The sequence below is a fragment of the Myotis yumanensis genome, unplaced genomic scaffold (genome assembly GCF_028538775.1).
Source record: "Myotis yumanensis isolate MYYU_CA2020_CCGP unplaced genomic scaffold, mMyoYum1.0.hap1 SCAF_5, whole genome shotgun sequence".
NCBI classification, from domain to species: domain Eukaryota; kingdom Metazoa; phylum Chordata; class Mammalia; order Chiroptera; family Vespertilionidae; genus Myotis; species Myotis yumanensis.
In genome coordinates, this window is record NW_027223756.1 from 18,119,555 (window position 1) to 18,136,629 (window position 17,075).

The following is a 17,075-nucleotide window of genomic DNA, read 5'->3' on the forward strand; positions in this document are numbered from 1 at the left end:
TTAGGATGTGGGCTCATCCTTCTATGACAACTGATGTCTGTGGATCCTCAGAGGTCGGCTCCAGCAGGACTCAGCCTGTGTGGGTAAGCTTGGGGACAAAGCACTTCTCAGCGGTTCAGTGTGTGATGGGTTAGAGGACAGGGCAGGTTAGACATGTAACAAATGGGAGGGCAGCAGACAGGGGAGTGGAAACAATGAATTACGTTATACCTCAAACGAAGAGGCAACACACTATGAAAACTGGAACATCCTTTGCTTTCTGAAGGAAATCAACTCAGGGAGCCTCTAAGTCAGTGGTTCTCAACCTGTGGGTCGCAACCCCTTTGGCGGTCGAACGACCCTTTCACAGGGGTCGCCTAAGACCATCCTGCATATCAGATATTTACATTACGATTCATAACAGTAGCAACATTACAGTTATGAAATAGCAACGAAAATAATTTTATGGTTGGGTCACAACATGAACTATTCAAAGGGCCAGAAGGTTGAGAACCACTGCTTTAAGTGATGGCCTTCAGCAACAATCCATCATCAATCCCAGTGGTAGCCAAGACTCCCACCCTTCCTACCCCCAAATGCCTCCTGAAAAGTCATCCTCCACACTACTGACAGGGGAATAGAATGGGAGGGAAGGAGGAAAGAGGAAGGACACTGTAAATTTTGGTGCTATTTATAGTTTTAGGGCTAACATGTATTACTTCTAGGTAATATGCTAAAACACGTTGCATTTCTTTCCTTTCATTCTACTGAGGACAGAAGTGTGCTAAAATGGCACTATTGACATGTGAAGTGAAAGACCAGAGTCTGAGGCTTGGCTGGGAAGGGCTTCATCCCACAGGGCCGGGTACCTTCCCCAGTAAAGCTCAGTCAGGTAACCCCATCCTGCCTGGGGACTTCATTAAGAGGCCAATTCTGGTTCAGTAGACGGCTTGGCAGGTGAGGAGGAAGACAGAGATGTCTAACAAGCACTCAGAAGATGTGCCAACTGTTAAAAATAATTTTGGGACATTTAAACATTGGGCTGTTTACATAAAAGTCTCTATTTCCAGCTCCTCTTGTCAAACTGCAAGAACTGACATTCCCACGTGGCAACAATGGGCTGGAGCTGGGGAGTGGCTGCCCTCCGAAGGGACCTGAGTTTTCCAGTTTGCAGCATGCCCCCTGCATAATTTCCATTTGCAATTCTCCATCCGGTTTACTTAGGACTCTCATTTTACAGATGGACAACTAAAGGCCCAGAGAGGGAAGCTGTTTGCCAGGGTGTCTGGTATGCTACACAGCATTTAGGACTCGACCCAGGGCCCAATCTTATGTTCTGATCTACACTCACTTGGTGTGCCCTGGGACTGAATGAGGGAGTGGAGCAGCTAGTACTTGGAGCTGGGAGGAAAGACCACTATCATCAACCACTGTGCTTTGTAGCCAGGGCCCAAATGAGAAAGTGAAAGCAGCTGAATTTCATGTGGACATTCAAAGAGAACAATAGAGTGTGTCTTATTACTCATTCAGACCGTTTATTAAGAGCGAAAGTCGAGCTGTCCCATCTGTGTGATAATGCAACATGAAAAGTCACATACATTCCTAAGGAGACCCCACAGAATTGAGAGCCTTTCAACAGTACAGAGCCATAGATTACAAAATTAAAATACAAATGATCCCCCACGCTTGGCAGGAAACATGTACAATATGAGGAGGCTTGAAATGGAAGGGCACTTGCTTTTCAATAAGGCAGTTACAAAATGGAAAGAAAACCCACACCCCCAACACTCTGATGGGCGTAACGGATAATAGAAATGTAAAACAGGGATCCTGTACAACCCTGTCATTGGCAAAGATGCGTTCACTAAGTGAAAGCAACTGAGGGTTTGTTTTAAGATGCAAGCTAGATGAAATAACTAATTGTAGACATTCTACCTTAAGAAAAGGTCCCACCTTCCCCAGTCTACCTGAAAACATCAGATCACCTTTACCTTTCCTAACCATGAATTGGAAACAGTCAGCAATAAAAATGAAAGGAATAAAAAGGCACCCCTAAAGCACCATGCTTCCCAGGGCATGTTCCCGAGCTCACCTGTCCTTTAGTTCAACTGTCTAGCCCAGTAAGGGGCTGGAATGCTTGTGCATCGCAGGGCCACAGAGCTGTCTGTACCATCAGCGCCAAGTGAATCACACAAGCTCCAACAACGACTTGAAAGGCCGAGGTCTGACCAACAGATCACAGAGCAAGACCACTTCATGAGAATTTAGATTCTAGGACAACACTAAACCCTGCCAGGACTTTTGAATCCTAGTCTTAAATTATAGGCTAGTTCTGTTCGCCCCTCCCATTTGTTTTACAAAACTCAACTGAGTGCTTCAGTCCTAATCATTCACTCAACCTTGAGTTTTACAGGTTGGTCTTGGGAACCTCTACTCAGTTGCAAGGTCTCAAGAGTCTGAGGCAGGTCACTTTAGACTGGATTACAGTCATGCTGCAGGACGAGAGGTTAGTCCAGAGAATGCCATGTGACTCAAGCAAAGTTTTTTGGATTTTAGTTTCCCCATCTCTAAAAATGAATTGGACAACAGCAACCTTATAGGACTTTCTAGCTTGAAAATATGGCACTACTTTGACACTGAGATATGTGGTGCTTCCACTTCCCCAGGTTCCTTAGCTATTTTCTTGGTAAAAACAGTATGTGAAGTACTTATAGGAATCTTAAGGTACAAACCCTCAGCAGCCATGGAAACTTTAAACTCCACACAGAGCAATATTTTAAGATTTTCTAGCTAAGGTTTTCCCTAAGTGCTGTGAGCATCAATTTTTGTGGGACAAATACAGAACTAAGGCCTCCTCTGTCTTGAGTTTTTTTTATCAGGCCAATAGGACCCCTGCCTTTGCTGACGCCCTTGATCAGCTTCAGCAAGAACAAGTGAGCGAACCAGGCTGGTGGGATTTCCTCAACATTCTCCAACAAGGAACTAAATGCACCAATACTCAGGGGGCTGGAGAGTGAGGACAACAAAGTGTCTATCTGCTACCTGCTCCTTTTCACAAGACACTTGTTATGCCCCGGGACAGTGCCAGCCATTAGATCCTTGACCAAGATGAGCAACTTCTTCCATGTGGCCCCCACTGGGCAGAGACTCAGATGGAAGTTACAGAGAACAAAGAAAAGCCAGAGGTTTGCAAAGATAGAACCAGATACCCCCAGGAGGTAGTGAGTTCTCTGTCCTCAGAGGTGTTTAAGCCCAGATTGTTCAAACCCTTGGTGGGATGGCTGTAGGCAGAATGTCAGCACCTATGGCTAGACTGGATGGAATGACTTAAAGCCCCTTTCCCAACTTTTAGATCTTCTCATTGTAATGATTGAGAGCCTTCAGATGACTTCCAGCAGCAGCTACTTTGGGTTGGGACAGCCTATTTCAATAGGCCAGGCCCCTGGAGTGAGCTTCTTTTCTTACCTTCTCCCTTCCACCAGGCAGTTATCTGTAGGATATTACCAGAAAAATTTCCACAAAATAAACAGCTGAAATGCCAAGATTAGATGCAACATTCCAATTGCAAACAATTAGGAATCTGTCTCCGAAAGGCCAGCAGTGAATATCCAGCCATGACAGGAACATCTAGCAACGTGGCGGCTGAAACACATAAGTAAAATTCCTCTTCATTTCACGCCAGTCTTGAATCCTTAATCTTTCGTGGGATTCAGTTGTGATCACTGTCAGGTGTTGTTGCCAACCTAAGAGCTTGTTCATTGAAATAATGAGCTTTCTGTTTGATTTTTAAAAACCTTAAAATGAAGCAACATGAATAGCAGGATATTGGCATTTCCGTGTGACAACGTTAGGGCATGTGAAGAACCACACCAGGCCGGAACTGAGGCAGGATTTAAGAAGACAACTCCAGCTCTGTTTCCAATTCCAGTTTTGCCCAGGAGCACCAAGAGGAGAGAAGGCAATGTTGCCATGTTACAGGTGGAGAGAAGCGCAAGAGTCCTTGACAGGCGGCATGAAAACGCAGGCAGCCAAGGCGAACACTGCTTTCCCAGATCCACTGCTCCCTGCAGCCAGACCCAGCTGCTTTGGAGGGCTCGGCCACTCCCACAGGCAGAGCCTCCTGCCACGAAAAGCCATGGAGACTGCACAAGAGACTAAGGCAAGTGGTTTAGTGGTCTGATGACAGAACAGACTTCTGCACGCAGGACAAAAGGAAGTTCGGACAGCTTTGTTTTTTCTTTCACCCAACAAGTCTCCAAAGTGAAAAAGATACCCACAATCTCCACTTTCCAAAAGTAGCTCTCTTTAGAGGAAAGACAGCGTGCGACCAAGCGCACACAGCATCTGGCTGAAGGGGGAGTTTCCCTGGGCTTCACTTTGGAACAGAAGCATTTTTACAGACACATGAACAGATGGATCCTAACCCACATGTGCTCTTACAGAAGTATACCGCTGTCTCTCTCAACTGGGAAAACAGATTTGCCATTAGAAGAACAGTGATGTGACCTACACATCCATCACTGGTTTAAACATCAGAAGATACACCTTCTTAAGAAGATAGGGACATTTCCAGAGAGCAGGTTTCCAATGCCTTAGCCTACGGGCCCGGCTGCCCTCAAACTTCAGTCTGATGAGAAAAAAAGCCCCCTGACAAAGAGGGCTTGGTGTCGGACACCATCAAAGCCTTTCTAATTCAGCCTCTCAGGAATAAAACACAGAGAAGCCACACACCTTTGGGCCTTCTTGATCCTTCAGCTATGAGACAGTGTCTAAAATACATATTGGATCAGAATGACTAAAACACTCAGAGCACCCTGACGTGCCATCCACAGCCAGGTGTATTAAAATAAGACCCCTCACAGTCTAGAGTATGTTCTATGTACATTCATTTATACATATTTAAAAAGGCTGCCATCTGCTAGACATGCATTTTAACACGGGTGAAAGCGTGCTGCAGTGGAGCACATGGAGTTTTAGTGAGTGTGGCCGTGTCTCCAGTCCACAGAAAGCATGGCACTGCTCCGCAAACCCGAATCCACCGCCCTGCTCAGTAGGGATTTCCATTCTGACTTCTCTGTGGTGGTACTCAGATGAAGCCATCTGTGAGACATTTCATTCTCTGCTAGGCCAGGCTATCCACTGCTCCTTTTAGCATTTAAGGCTTAAGAAAGAACTCAGATTTAAAACCGAGTAAAAAAATGATACTTTTGACCCCAGTGTATGTCAAGATGGTCAGAAATTAGCATCTACATCTTTTTCTTCCCTTTCTCCCATTCCCTGTCCACACCCTATGCCCCCAACACATAGATTAGAAAATTTTGGAAAAGCAGACTTTTGGATATAAAGCTTTGTTTTCAAAGGATACTTTGGCTGTGACATAGATAGAGGAAGCTGAGTTTTTGAACATAAAAAAAAAAATCAGATAATTTTAATACTTAAAAAAATCATTTTAGCAATCTTTCTCCCTAAAAGAGAGGCAAATTGCTCATAAAAATGAGCATCAGATGGCACTGACCTTTGTTGCTCAAACCTAGAATTTGTTGCTGACCCCTGAGCTCAGGGTGTCAAGGCCAGTCAGACTTTCTATCCCAGCGCTGGATTTCTGAGCAGGAATCACATGGTCCTTGGCAGCTTTCTTGGTGAGTGTGAACTATGGATTGATACTTCTGAAAGTGAGCCCTAAACCACTAAGCATCTCCGTTTGCCAGAGCATTTATGGCCCAGGAGAATGGCCTAAGTCGTAATACATAACTTCACTCCAAGAGTGAAGCGTAGAGGAGTGTACCAAGGGCTGCATCTCCTGCAAGCGTCTCTGCATTCGCATTTCTGGAACCTCCACAAATACAGTGCGGCACATGCAACTTCCCTGAAGTACTAATTTGAGCTGAAACCTCTTGTTGGCTCATCAGGATTTCCTCCCCACTCTAGAAGTTAAGTGGTAAACCACAGAAATGGCAGAGATCTCATTAACTGGAGGAGCGGAGCAGATGTTACAAGGCTGGCACTATTAGTGACAGCTCAATTAGCCAACAGATACTGATTGAGTGCCTACTGTGCCTAAGGTGTAGGGCCAGCGAGGGGGACCAGGGTCAAACTGATTTGCTGATAAATATCAAAGCCTGCAACAAGGTGGGGCACCCACGTCCCCAGCACGTTTGCGTCTGTTCACGCACCTCCACCATCACCTGTACTCCGCCGCTATTACAGGACTACATTTCACACGTGGCAGTGTGGGATTATAAGGTGATTACCAAAATATTTGTATCCCTCATTTCTAGTAGCACGGACTTAATGCTGTTTTAAATGCTGCAATACATAATTTTTCTTTCATTCTTTTTATGATCTTGTTTGTTTCAGCCCAGTAGTTGCCTTAAAAGAAAGTCTTCATATACACATGCTGAATCAGGAGAATATAACCCTCCTGACCAAAAAGATTTACAGTATTTATCATTCAAACATTTTTATTTATAATAAAACTTGTAAGTCTTTATGGGCTTAAATGTAGCAGATATCACCTGTGCATTAAACATTATACTTCATTCCTGGAAGATGTGCTTCATCCTTACTCAAGCTGCTTGCTGCCCTCTGACTTCTGGTCCAGTCTACTCTTGTTACTCTTTACCATGTAGATGAAGTAGGCAAGGGTCTCTTTTTCATTCACAGGTATGTTCCTGAAATGTCGACTGACAGTCTACATGGAGGCAAAAAAAAAAGAAAAAAAAAAAGAAAAAAACACACCAAAAACCATGCATAAATCAGGGCCACAGACTAAATTGTGCAAAAGAGGAACCAGGAAGTTGCTGCCAGAGCTATGGAGGGGGTTAAGATCACTACAGAACTCTGCAGAACTGCAGAACTCAGACTACCCTCTTTCCCTGGGGTTTAGGTGACTGGTTTCCAGGCTTCCAAAGCAGGACTTGAATCCTCAATACTCCCAAGATGCAAGTCTTTCTATTTTAGTGGCAGCCAGCTGCCCATCATGATCTCAAGGTCACCTCCACAGATGAAGAGACCAGGACTGCTCTGCTTGGCCAGCTGCTACCATAACCTCTCAGGCTCTGGTAATTGGCAAAAAAGTATCTTTTTAAAAATTATGTCAAATGAGTAGCCTACTGAACAAATGTAAGTGTGTGACTCAAGAATTCATCTTGAAAGACACACCAGATTTGAAGAAAAATGAACCATTTACTCTCTATTCCTGAAACTTTGCTTTATTTTACAAGTCCTGAGAACAGGTCTCCTCTTGCCCCACCTTATCCTATCTCTTCCACCACGGTGGATACTGGCAAGTAGTGAATGCAGTCTTAAAGTAGGAAAGGCTTGTGTGCTCCTATGTTTTATCTGGATGCTGGTGAAGGAGAAGTTAAAGAAAAAATGATGGATCAGCAAGATACCTCTAAAGGAAAGACAAAAACAGCGGGGCTGTGGGCCTTTAGGGAATCACTGAATAGACCGAGTGACTAGGACAGAAAAAAGAGAGAGAAAGAACTATAGAGTGGTTATCTCTGGATAGTAGGGTTGTATTTTTCTTTTCTCCATTTTCCAAATTTTCTACAATAAGCAGAAAAGGGGGATGAGAGAGTACCCACACTAGTGCCAACAGGACAGAAGTATCAAGCCAGGCTGTCATTATATTAAAATAATAGCCAATGGAGCATTTTCCACCATCCAAACTATGTTAACTCAGGGCAGAAGAAACCTTTCTTGGGCTCCATTCTTGTAATAAATATTTCCATTACCAACATCAGAGTAGAAGAAATCAAGGAAAAAAAACAAAAAGAAGAAAAATAGCTCCTATAGGACATGAGTGAAGGTTCTAAGATGATTAATCTGACACATCTGATATGCAGGAAGGACCATATCTATAAAGAATCTTGGAAAACAAGATTCAAGCAAACAAACAAACAAACAAACAAAAGAACACTCAGGGCTTAGAATCAGGAGTCCTGAGGTTCCAGGCTCAATTCTGGAATCACACCAATTTGCTGTGAGTTTAAGCAAGTCCTTTCCTCTCTCTTGATTTTCTTTTATGAAAATCTAAGCCTTTCTAAGTTTTAAGCTGTGGGATTCTAAATTGTGCAAAAGATGGACTAGAAAGCTGCTTCCAGAGCTATGGAGGGGATTATGATCCACAGGCAAATAGAGCAGGAGGGAGAATCAAGGTCACCATCAGAGGCACAATGGCTCTCTCTTTGGAGAGTGCAATTTTGTCTACCTACTTCTGCTAACTGGGCCTTATTGAAGCCTGGTCTGGTCTGCAATTTGTAGTGTCGTTTATAACGTCGTAGAGTGTTCACCTGTAGCTGGAACAGATCAACCTGGAGAGAAGAGGAGAAACACATTATGCATCACCTGAGCAGCCATGACTCACTGAGAGCCCACTATGTGCCTAGCACTACACTAGGGGTGGGGTGGATATGACTACAAAGAAGTCTTAGAAATGGTCCATTGAGGACTAATAACTAGCTCGGAGGACAAAAATAACAGTGGAATGAGTTCTGGCTGGGGAAGGCTGGTTCCAAAAGGCTGATGGAAGCAGTGAAGCTTAACTAAGGAGAACAGGGTTTAGAAAGGCAGTGAGGAACTGAGCAAGAGTAGGGAATGAGTGAGAAGATCATGAGCACAGAAAGCCAGGAAATGAATAGATGGGCTAGGGGGTCATAAGCAATCCTGATGGGGTTAAGGAGTGAAACTGGGTGGTAGCATGCCAGGTGATGTTCCAGGAAGATGGATCTAGAGGTGGTTTGATGGGCGGGGACAGGCAGAGGGAGATGCTGTAGCAACGATCCTGAAGTGAGATGATGAAGCAGAGCTTTGGAGGGGTGGTGATGCTAGAGGGGGAAACCAGGCATGAGCAAAGGTCAAACCAGACAGACATCCTGAAGGAAGACAGGCCAGAGTTTGGCAGCAGACTGGATAGAGAAGCGTGAAGAACAGTGGGAAGTACTGTTATTCTCAAATAGTGATTTTCTAGGCTCAGCCTTCAGGTATTAGAATCCTTAACAACCCTCCAGAGAAAGCTCAAAAGCTACTGTGGTGAGTGTACAAATCAGCAGGTTAGGGTCAGGGTCTCTGCAGATGACTGGATAACAAAGGGGAAAGGACCCCCCCTTTTTCTCCTAACACAGAAGAGAGGAAAGCTGCACAGTCATGAAACATTGAAGGCCCAGAAAGTTGGGCTGCCTTTACCTGCCTCTAAAAGAGATGTTCTTGCTTCAGGCAGGTGGAGAGCACTTAAAAACAAAATGAATGATCAATATGAGGGACCAAAGTCCTTCATTCTTTTCAAAACATTCCTCAAACCTTTTTCTTTTTTTTATTTTGTGAAAAGCATTTAGAAATTGAATACATCCATTTCTTTATAAAATTTAATAATGCTAGAGGCAATTGGAAGATACATTAAACCAATATTAAAAAAGGGGCATAGGGAGGGGCAGAGGGTAAGGGCTATATTTTCAAAGGTTTCCTCATCTGCAGATAAAAGCCCGCCTACTCTTTCTATTCCTACAGTCATTTCCACTGAGTGCTAAAAGGCCATTGCCTTATGAAATATTCATGCGTCAAATATTCAATGTACACTATAAACAGTTCTTCTTTGCTGAGTCTTAAGTGAAAACAATTTAAGTAGAAAAAGAATCCGATATTCCTTCCTGTAGCCTTGTTTAATGGACACTGGCACTCTGAAGGAAAGGCGGCCTCTGGTTTGAGAAGCCTAGGTCTCATCATCTAGTGCAGTGGTTCTCAACATGGGGCAATTCTGTCCCCCACCTTTACCCCGAGAACATTGGGCAATGTCTGGAGACATTTTTTTATCATCATGACTCAGGGAGTGGTGTGACTGGCATCCAGTGGGTAAATACAGCGATGCTGCTACACATCCTACAATTCACAGGACAGCCCCTACAACAAGAATTACCTGGCCCCAAATGTCAATAGTGCCAGGGTTGAGAACTCTGGTCCAGTATAATGACTTTGGAATGATCCTTGGGAACAAGCCTGGACCAGGAATTGGAGAGTGACAGAAAATCAGAGCTGGGATAAACTGACAACTTATGCCTTCATTTTGCAGCCTAGAAAACAGAGGGGAAGTGACTTCCCCCAAACCATACAAACTCAGTCTCCAACTTTAAGACAAAAAACAAAGTTTGAAAAAACTTGACACTGTGGTTGGATTTAACCATTTGCCAGGGTTTTCTTACAAAAAGGCTGTGTGGCTACTGAAAAGGGCACCAGACTGGAGCCCCCAAACTGTCCGTGTGACCTCAGGTCCTTGTGCCCGTTTGTGAAATGATGGGGCAGTCAGACCAGTCAATTTCTAAGCGTTCAGCTCTCAGATTCAGTATTACTCTGATTCTGTGATTCACGTTTCAAATAAACCACAGCAAAACAAAGGGACTAAAATGACTTTTTAGCACACAAAAAAGCAGACCAGGCCAGAGGTAAGGACCAGATTAGAACCCGTCCTTCCAGCTTTCTCAAGCCGATGTTTTTGACCGTTACCTCAGGAATGTCAGTGTCGTGCTCAGGAGAATCTCCACCATCGTCACTTGTCTTCCTCTTCCTTTTATTTCGTACACTTTGGATGAAATTTTTGTGGAAATCGCAGATATACAGGTGCCTTACCTGATGGGAAGCAAATAAAAGTCAGAGTTGTCAATTCCATGGGAAGAGCATCTGTCAATTTAATGGGCTTCTCTCCTTTTCCAGGGACTGGAGAGGGAGGAGGAAGAACAAGGAGCAGGCCATATTTTCAGACGTTTCCTACTGAGCTGCAGAACAGGACACCCACAAAGAGAATACTCCCATCACATTGGGGTGTATTATAAACCAAGTCCTCCCTAAAAACCTGTGGTCCACAGTCAGCAAGGAGAGATCCCACAGCAGAGATCATTAGGGGGAGGTCCCCTACTGTAAGGTAGACAGGAAGCATTCCAGATGCAAAGAGCCAAGACTTAGAGCTTCAGGTGAAGATGACAGAGGTGTGAGTGAAGGAGCCCCAGATTAGACAGTATTAGGCGGAGGTCACTGCCCATGTAGGGAGAAATTGAGGGATGGGATGCACATCAGAACAGCTTTGACTTTCCTTCAGATGAGACAGAGTCCCCCAAGGTTTTTGAAGCTGGGAGTGATAGGACATTTTCAGACCTGTAGGAGTTGCGAACTTAAAAAAAAAAAAAAAAAAAGCAGGAGAGGGACTATGGTAATGGGATATGGGACACACTATTTTGACATTGATAACAGGATGACAACTCTCTGAAATACTTTATTTCTGAGCATCCGCTTCTAATTATTGCATTACCTCACAGCTGCTCCACAAAGAGAAGTGGAGAGAGAGGCAGACATTCTCACAAGGTGGAACCACACAGAAGAAGCTGCCCCCTGCTGCTGACTTTCTAATACAGACTGGAGGCAGAATAATAAGTGAAGGCGGCACAGCAGCTGAGATGTGAAGAACATGCTTTTATTTAAGAATGTTGGTACCAGCTTGACTGGGGGAAACATTCAAAAACCTAACAGAAACCGAATGCCTGTGGAAATGACTTGGGGCTGTTGACACTGAAACAGATGCTGCACAGATGTTCTTGAGAGGCTTCTGAATTTCAGTTTATTCCTTAAATTCTTAAAGAGTAAGCTGATAGGAAACCAGCATCAATTAATTCAGGCCTTTTCATGGATAAAATAACAAAAACTGCTTTTTATTCCAATGAATTACCACTTTCATGTGGTTGGATTAGTGAGTCATGAGTCGTTTTTTAATGCTATGATGGTGTCTTGCAGATAGTAGGTGCTCAATAAAAGCTGTCCCATCAACATAAGCATCCCTTGCATCTAAAAGTAGTTTAGGCCAGTAAAAGTCACCATTTACATATGGTTACAAATTGGGACAGCTTTGCCAGATTCAACTCTGTCAAAGGTCTTTCAGACACAGCAATGTGTCACTCTCTCTAAGAATCTACTTGATTTATATACCACTGGACATTATTAGGGAAGAGAGCAACTCTCAGCATACTCTACTTCCCTGATAGGAAGCTGGCCTCATGTTAGCCAGTTCCACATGTAAACCCTAAAAGACTGAACTGCTCCTTAAATTCACAGAGACAAACCTTGTAGGAGGCAGAAGAGGTGATTTCCTAGAGTTGTGGCTGGGAGATTTCAGGTCAAGATAATAGAATAATGGAATGCTAGATGGAGGAAAATTTAGCAATCACCAGTGCAACCTCACTGGTCCCAATCTCACTTTCTAGAGCAGTGGTTCTCAACCTTCTGGCTCTTTAAATACAGTTCCTCATGTTGTGACCCAACCATAAAATTATTTTTTTAAAAATATATTTTATTTATTTTTTTTACAGAGAGGAAGGGAGAGGGATAGAGAGTTAGAAACATCGATGAGAGAGGAACATTGATCAGCTGCCTCCTACACAACTCCTACTGGGGATGTGCCTGCAACCAAGGTACATGCCCTTGAACGGAATCGAACCTGGGACCCTTCAGTCTGCAGGCTGACGCTCTAGCCACTGAGCCAAACCAGTTAGAGCCCAATCATAAAATTATTTTCGTTGCTACTTCATAACTGTAATTTTGTTACTGTTATGAATCGTAATGTAAATATCTGATATGCAGGATGGTCTTAGGCGACCCCTGTGAAAGGGTTGTTTGACCCCCAAAGGGGTCGCAACCCACAGGTTGAGAGCCACTGTTAGAGGAATAAACTGAAGCCACCCAGAGTAGGGAAATGACCTGGCCAAGGCCACTCAGGCCTTTTGACCCTGGCATATGTTTCTTTCCTACTCCAACAATTTCTTTATACTTCCACTTTTCTCCAGAAAAAAAAAGCCAGAATATGTTGATTTAGAGGACTGTTTAAAAGCATGTTATCCTATATAATAAAACCCTAATATGCAAATCGACCAAACAGGGGAACGACTGGTCGCTATGACACGCATTGACCACCAGGGGGCAGACGCTCAACACAGGAGCTGCCCCCTAGTGGTCAGTGCGCTCTCACAGGGGGAGCACCGGTTAGCCAGAAGCCAGAAGCCAGAAGCCAGAAGCCGCCAGAAGCGGTGGCGGGCTGCAGCAGCGCTAAGGACTGCGAGAGGGCACAGGCCGGATGGAGGGGACCCCTCATCCCCCAGTGCACGAATGTAGTGCACCGGGCCTCTAGTATCTTAATAAATCACAGAACACTGCCAATGTCTACATAAAATGAGTTAAGCTGCCCAAGTTGGATTTTTGGTGCTATTCTTTAAAAAAGCTCCCTGCTACACCCTTCTACAAGATAAATAGTTACTATTTCTACTTAACCACTTTCAAGTACATACTGGTTTTCAGAAACTTCAGAGCTCAGTGGCCTTTGGGGGTGGGTGGAGAAAGAAGGGTGGTAGCAAGGGCTCTACTGTTTATTTTTCCTATTTCATTTTCTACAACAGCTAAACATTCCTGTAACACAGCAGTTCCTTAGAATTGAATTCCTGCCCAAGCCTGTGAGAATGAAATAGAATCCCTTTCAGAAATAATGACTCTACACCACCTTGAAACGAATCGTGAGCGATTCCACCTCGAAACCCTACTCCTTCAGAAGCATTGCCTTTTGGGAAGTGCAGTGCCAGGCGTAGGCTGCTTCTCTTCTAGACAGTGTGCGAGAAACACTCAACGTGGCCCAGCACAGGCTTCTCCGGTGGGGTCAATGGGTACATGGAGCCCCAATCGCAGCAGCACATTCATTCAGATGTGACAGCTTCCAAAAGGTTTAAAAGAACTGGAAAATTCTTTTTCTTAAGGATTAGAAAATATTATTATCATAAGCTGCTCAAGTGAAGGCTCCCAACAACCTACACAGAAGGTAGGCAGTGTTTTCAAGAGGCTGAGTTCATTGCTTAGAATTAAGCATTTCACTTCAACATGTGCCCTAATCCGGACCACCTTAGTATCTAGTCAGCTGTTTGCTCTCGTTCATTCATTCACTTATTCATTGATAGAGGTTTGTAATAATAAAGCCATTAACCCACCCTGACCATTTTAAAATAACATCTTTCTATTCAAGAATTGTAAGTGTATTATAATTAACTTTTAAAAAATTGAGGGTGGGAGGGAAGAGCCTGGAAGAAAGAACAGGGCCAATTTATTTATTTATCAAAGACTTAATTAAGCATGGGGCTTGGAAGTAAATCGGATAATGGGGTTAAGAAATTAACTGGCCTATTAGGTGCTGAGTGACTTTGGCACTGGCACTGCCTATCTCTGGGCCTCAGTTTCCACTGTAAAATCAGAAGTGGAAAAGTGGGAGTCCTTTCAGTTCAACAAGCCACCTCTGATTTCCCTCCACACTGGACAAATTTTGGTCCTAAAAGAGAAGGGATGTTAGGAGGTCCTACCTGAATATTAAATACCCCCTTAGCTCATTCCCAACTCCTAATCAAGAAGCTGCAGCAACAGATGTCAAACTAAAAGTTTCTAATTGGTTGACTATAGGCACATCTTCAGAACTGTTAACTAGGGGAGGCGAAATCACACAGGAAAAGTTTTCCTATAGTTAAGACACAAAACACAGGGCGTTTCTAGTCAAGGTACACACACACACACACACACACACACACACACACGACCCCCTACCAGGCTTTCCTAAAGAAGTCACCCCTAAGAAGATGGATTTTCCTGCTTCCAGACCCTTGGACTGCAAAGGCCACCTCGAAGCCCTGGCCTTGGCCTTACGTTAGAAAACCCCGTTTCCCTACAGCTGCCTGCGAAGCAGTAGCTCCCTGACCCTTTGCAGAAGCCGAGGCCGCGGCAGACGGGGAAGCAGCTGCCACCTCGCCTTTTCCGCAGGAATAACAGGGCGCTGAGAAGTTGGAGAAGAGCCGGTGCCTTCATCACCACTTCCCCAGCACTTGCTCCTCCGTGGGCCAACACACTGAACCCTCCCCTCGCTGCTCCGCCATCGAAACCAATAAAACGAGCTAAAAACTTGTCCATCTTCCCCGGGAGGAAGGGCCGTCGGAGCCCCCCGCCCAACCTCCCGCATTTGGGCGGAATCCTAAGGGAGAGCAGGTCGGCGCCGAGGCGGCCTTTGAAATCCCGAGTCCAGCTCCTCGTCTGCGGACCAAGGGCGGCGAGGCCCAGGACGGGGAGGGCCCCGGAGTCCCGCCCGCAGTTCGGGGGCAATCGCCGGGAGCGAGCGGGCGCGGGGACCCGGCCGGGGCCGGGGGACTCACGCTCTTGTCGATGTCCAGCTTGAGTTTCTTCTGCGAGATGCTCTTCTGGACCCTCTTGCTGAAGGAGGCGTTGCCCGCCGGCCGGACGCAGCGCTCGCCGTCCTCGATGAGGCAGCAGCTCTGGCCGTAGCCCGGGGCGGCGGCGGGGGCGGCGGGGGGCCCTTCGCGGCTGTCCTCCTCGGTGCTGAAGCCGTTCATCTCCCCGTCCCGGGCCGGCCTCCCGGGGGTGGGCGCCCCTGTAGGCCACTCCGCGGCCGCGCTGCCCGCGGGGCGGTCACGGAGGCCCCCGCGCCCGAGGGTCTCGGAGTCTGTCTCCAGAGCAGGCGCGGCCCCGCCGCGCGCCCGGGAGGCCCGGCCCCGCTCCGCCGCGTCTCGGCTCCTTCGGCCCCCGGCCCCGCGCCTCGGCAAAGCCCCTTCCTCCCCGGCTCCAGGCCCCGGGGTTGGCTCCCGAGCTCGCAGGGCCCCGCCGGGGGTCACCTGGAGGCTCCTCCGGCCGGGAGCCCAGCGCCGTTACCCTTCGGCGGGGGCGTCCGGGAGGGCGTCCCAGGGAGGGCAGCTCCCCGGGGGCTCCGGGCCCGGGTGTCCAGACGGTTTCTCGGGCCCCCGCCGGCTCCCGCCTTCTTTCGGCTGCGGAGCAAACTCGCCGCCGGGCAGCTCCCTCGGGGTGGCGCGGCCTCCCCGCGCGGGGCCCGGCCTCGAACCCGCGGTGCCCGGGCCCCGCAGCACGTCCGGCCCGCCCCACCCCTGCAGCCGCTCGGCTGCTCCCCGAGTCCCGCGGCAGCCCCTGGGCCGCCCGGCCGCCGCCCGCCCAACGCTCCGCACCACAACAGTTCGCTCCCCCCGCCCTCCCCGGGACAGCGGAAGTCCCGCCTCCACCCGGCCATTGGCGGCGTTTGATCTCTGGGCGGGGCCTCAGCCGCCGCTGGCGCTCCCCATTGGTCTGTATGGCCGCCAGTTCCCGGCGCCTGGCTACTTCCTGGACTCTGCTGGGATGGGTTCAAAGTAGAGAAAGTGGAAGAGGGAAGAGTTCCCAGGATGAGAGAGGGGATCGGGCCGCAGAGTGTCCTGGCCCTGGGGGAGGTGGCGACCGGGGACCTGCCCGGGCGGAAGGCCGGACTGCAGGAACTGAGGATCACATTAGGGGACGGGCAGAAGTACGGACGTGGGCGGGAGCGCAGAGGGACACGGGGAGGGGCCTATGAGGGGGACCTATGGGGGATAGAGGTACGATCTTGGGGGGACCGACTCGCTAAAACGGAAGGATCGGGGCCAGAGGACCCGCAGACAGACCGGTGGGAGGCAGGTTGGGTGAAAGAGGACGGAAAGCCAGGCATGGCGGGAAAGACAGGACACACTCGGAGATCCATGGGAAGACGTGCAGAGGAGATGATGGGGGTCTGATGGCGAGTCTTGCAAGGTAGTAGGATGCTTGAGGGGGCGGAGACCCCTCTGTAGAGACTGGGCCTGGCTCGCTCCGCGCGGAGAGAGAAAGGGAGGCGAAGAGGAGACCCCCAGGGGCTTGGGTGGTCCCTCCTCTCAGAAGAAGCAGAAGTCGGGATACGGCCTGGAGGTTGGGTTAGATGCACCTTAGGACGAGCAGGGGCTGCGGAGCAGGTGGCTGGGCGTGGAGGATTAAGGGCCAGTGTCAGGTGGGGGAGGGACTGCGGTTGTCCTGGGGCCTTCCTGCAGCTCTGTAAGCGGCGGCTTCTATTGCTTTAAGCCTCCCGGTCTACCTGCGAGGTGACAGTCCCCTGCCAAGCCTCTGAGCGTGGGGTTCGGTGCCTGGGGTGTCACACATCCCCAGGAAGGCCGAGAGGGGAATCCTCTAGTCTAGCACCCCTAGTCAGACTACCTCGCTACTGGGCAGCTGGGGGACAAGTGAGG

At 47.5% G+C, this 17,075-nt stretch overlaps 1 protein-coding gene across 1 annotated transcript; it reads right to left on the reverse strand.

Moving 5' to 3' along the window:
- Positions 1-1,494: 1,494 nt before the first annotated feature.
- SAP30L (SAP30 like) lies at positions 1,495-16,034 on the reverse strand. Its single transcript, XM_070414543.1, has 4 exons — positions 15,192-16,034; positions 10,480-10,602; positions 8,199-8,297; positions 1,495-6,670 (listed from the first exon to the last, which is right to left on the reverse strand). The coding sequence occupies exons 1-4, from the start codon at positions 15,387-15,389 to the stop codon at positions 6,542-6,544; spliced, it is 549 nt and encodes a 182-aa protein (XP_070270644.1). The 5' UTR covers positions 15,390-16,034; the 3' UTR covers positions 1,495-6,541.
- Positions 16,035-17,075: the final 1,041 nt, after the last annotated feature.

Bases quoted from the DNA above. Each gene is read 5' to 3' on its own strand.
- SAP30L (XM_070414543.1), bottom strand. From the start codon at position 15,389: ATGAACGGCTTCAGCACCGAGGAGGACAGCCGCGAAGGGCCCCCCGCC. The intron at 10,603-15,191 runs GTGAGTCCCCCG...GCTTCCCATCAG, and splicing joins AGCTGGACATCGACAAGAGC to GTAAGGCACCTGTATATCTG. The intron at 6,671-8,198 runs GTAGGTAGACAA...GCCTCCATGTAG, and splicing joins ATAAGGCCCAGTTAGCAGAA to ACTGTCAGTCGACATTTCAG.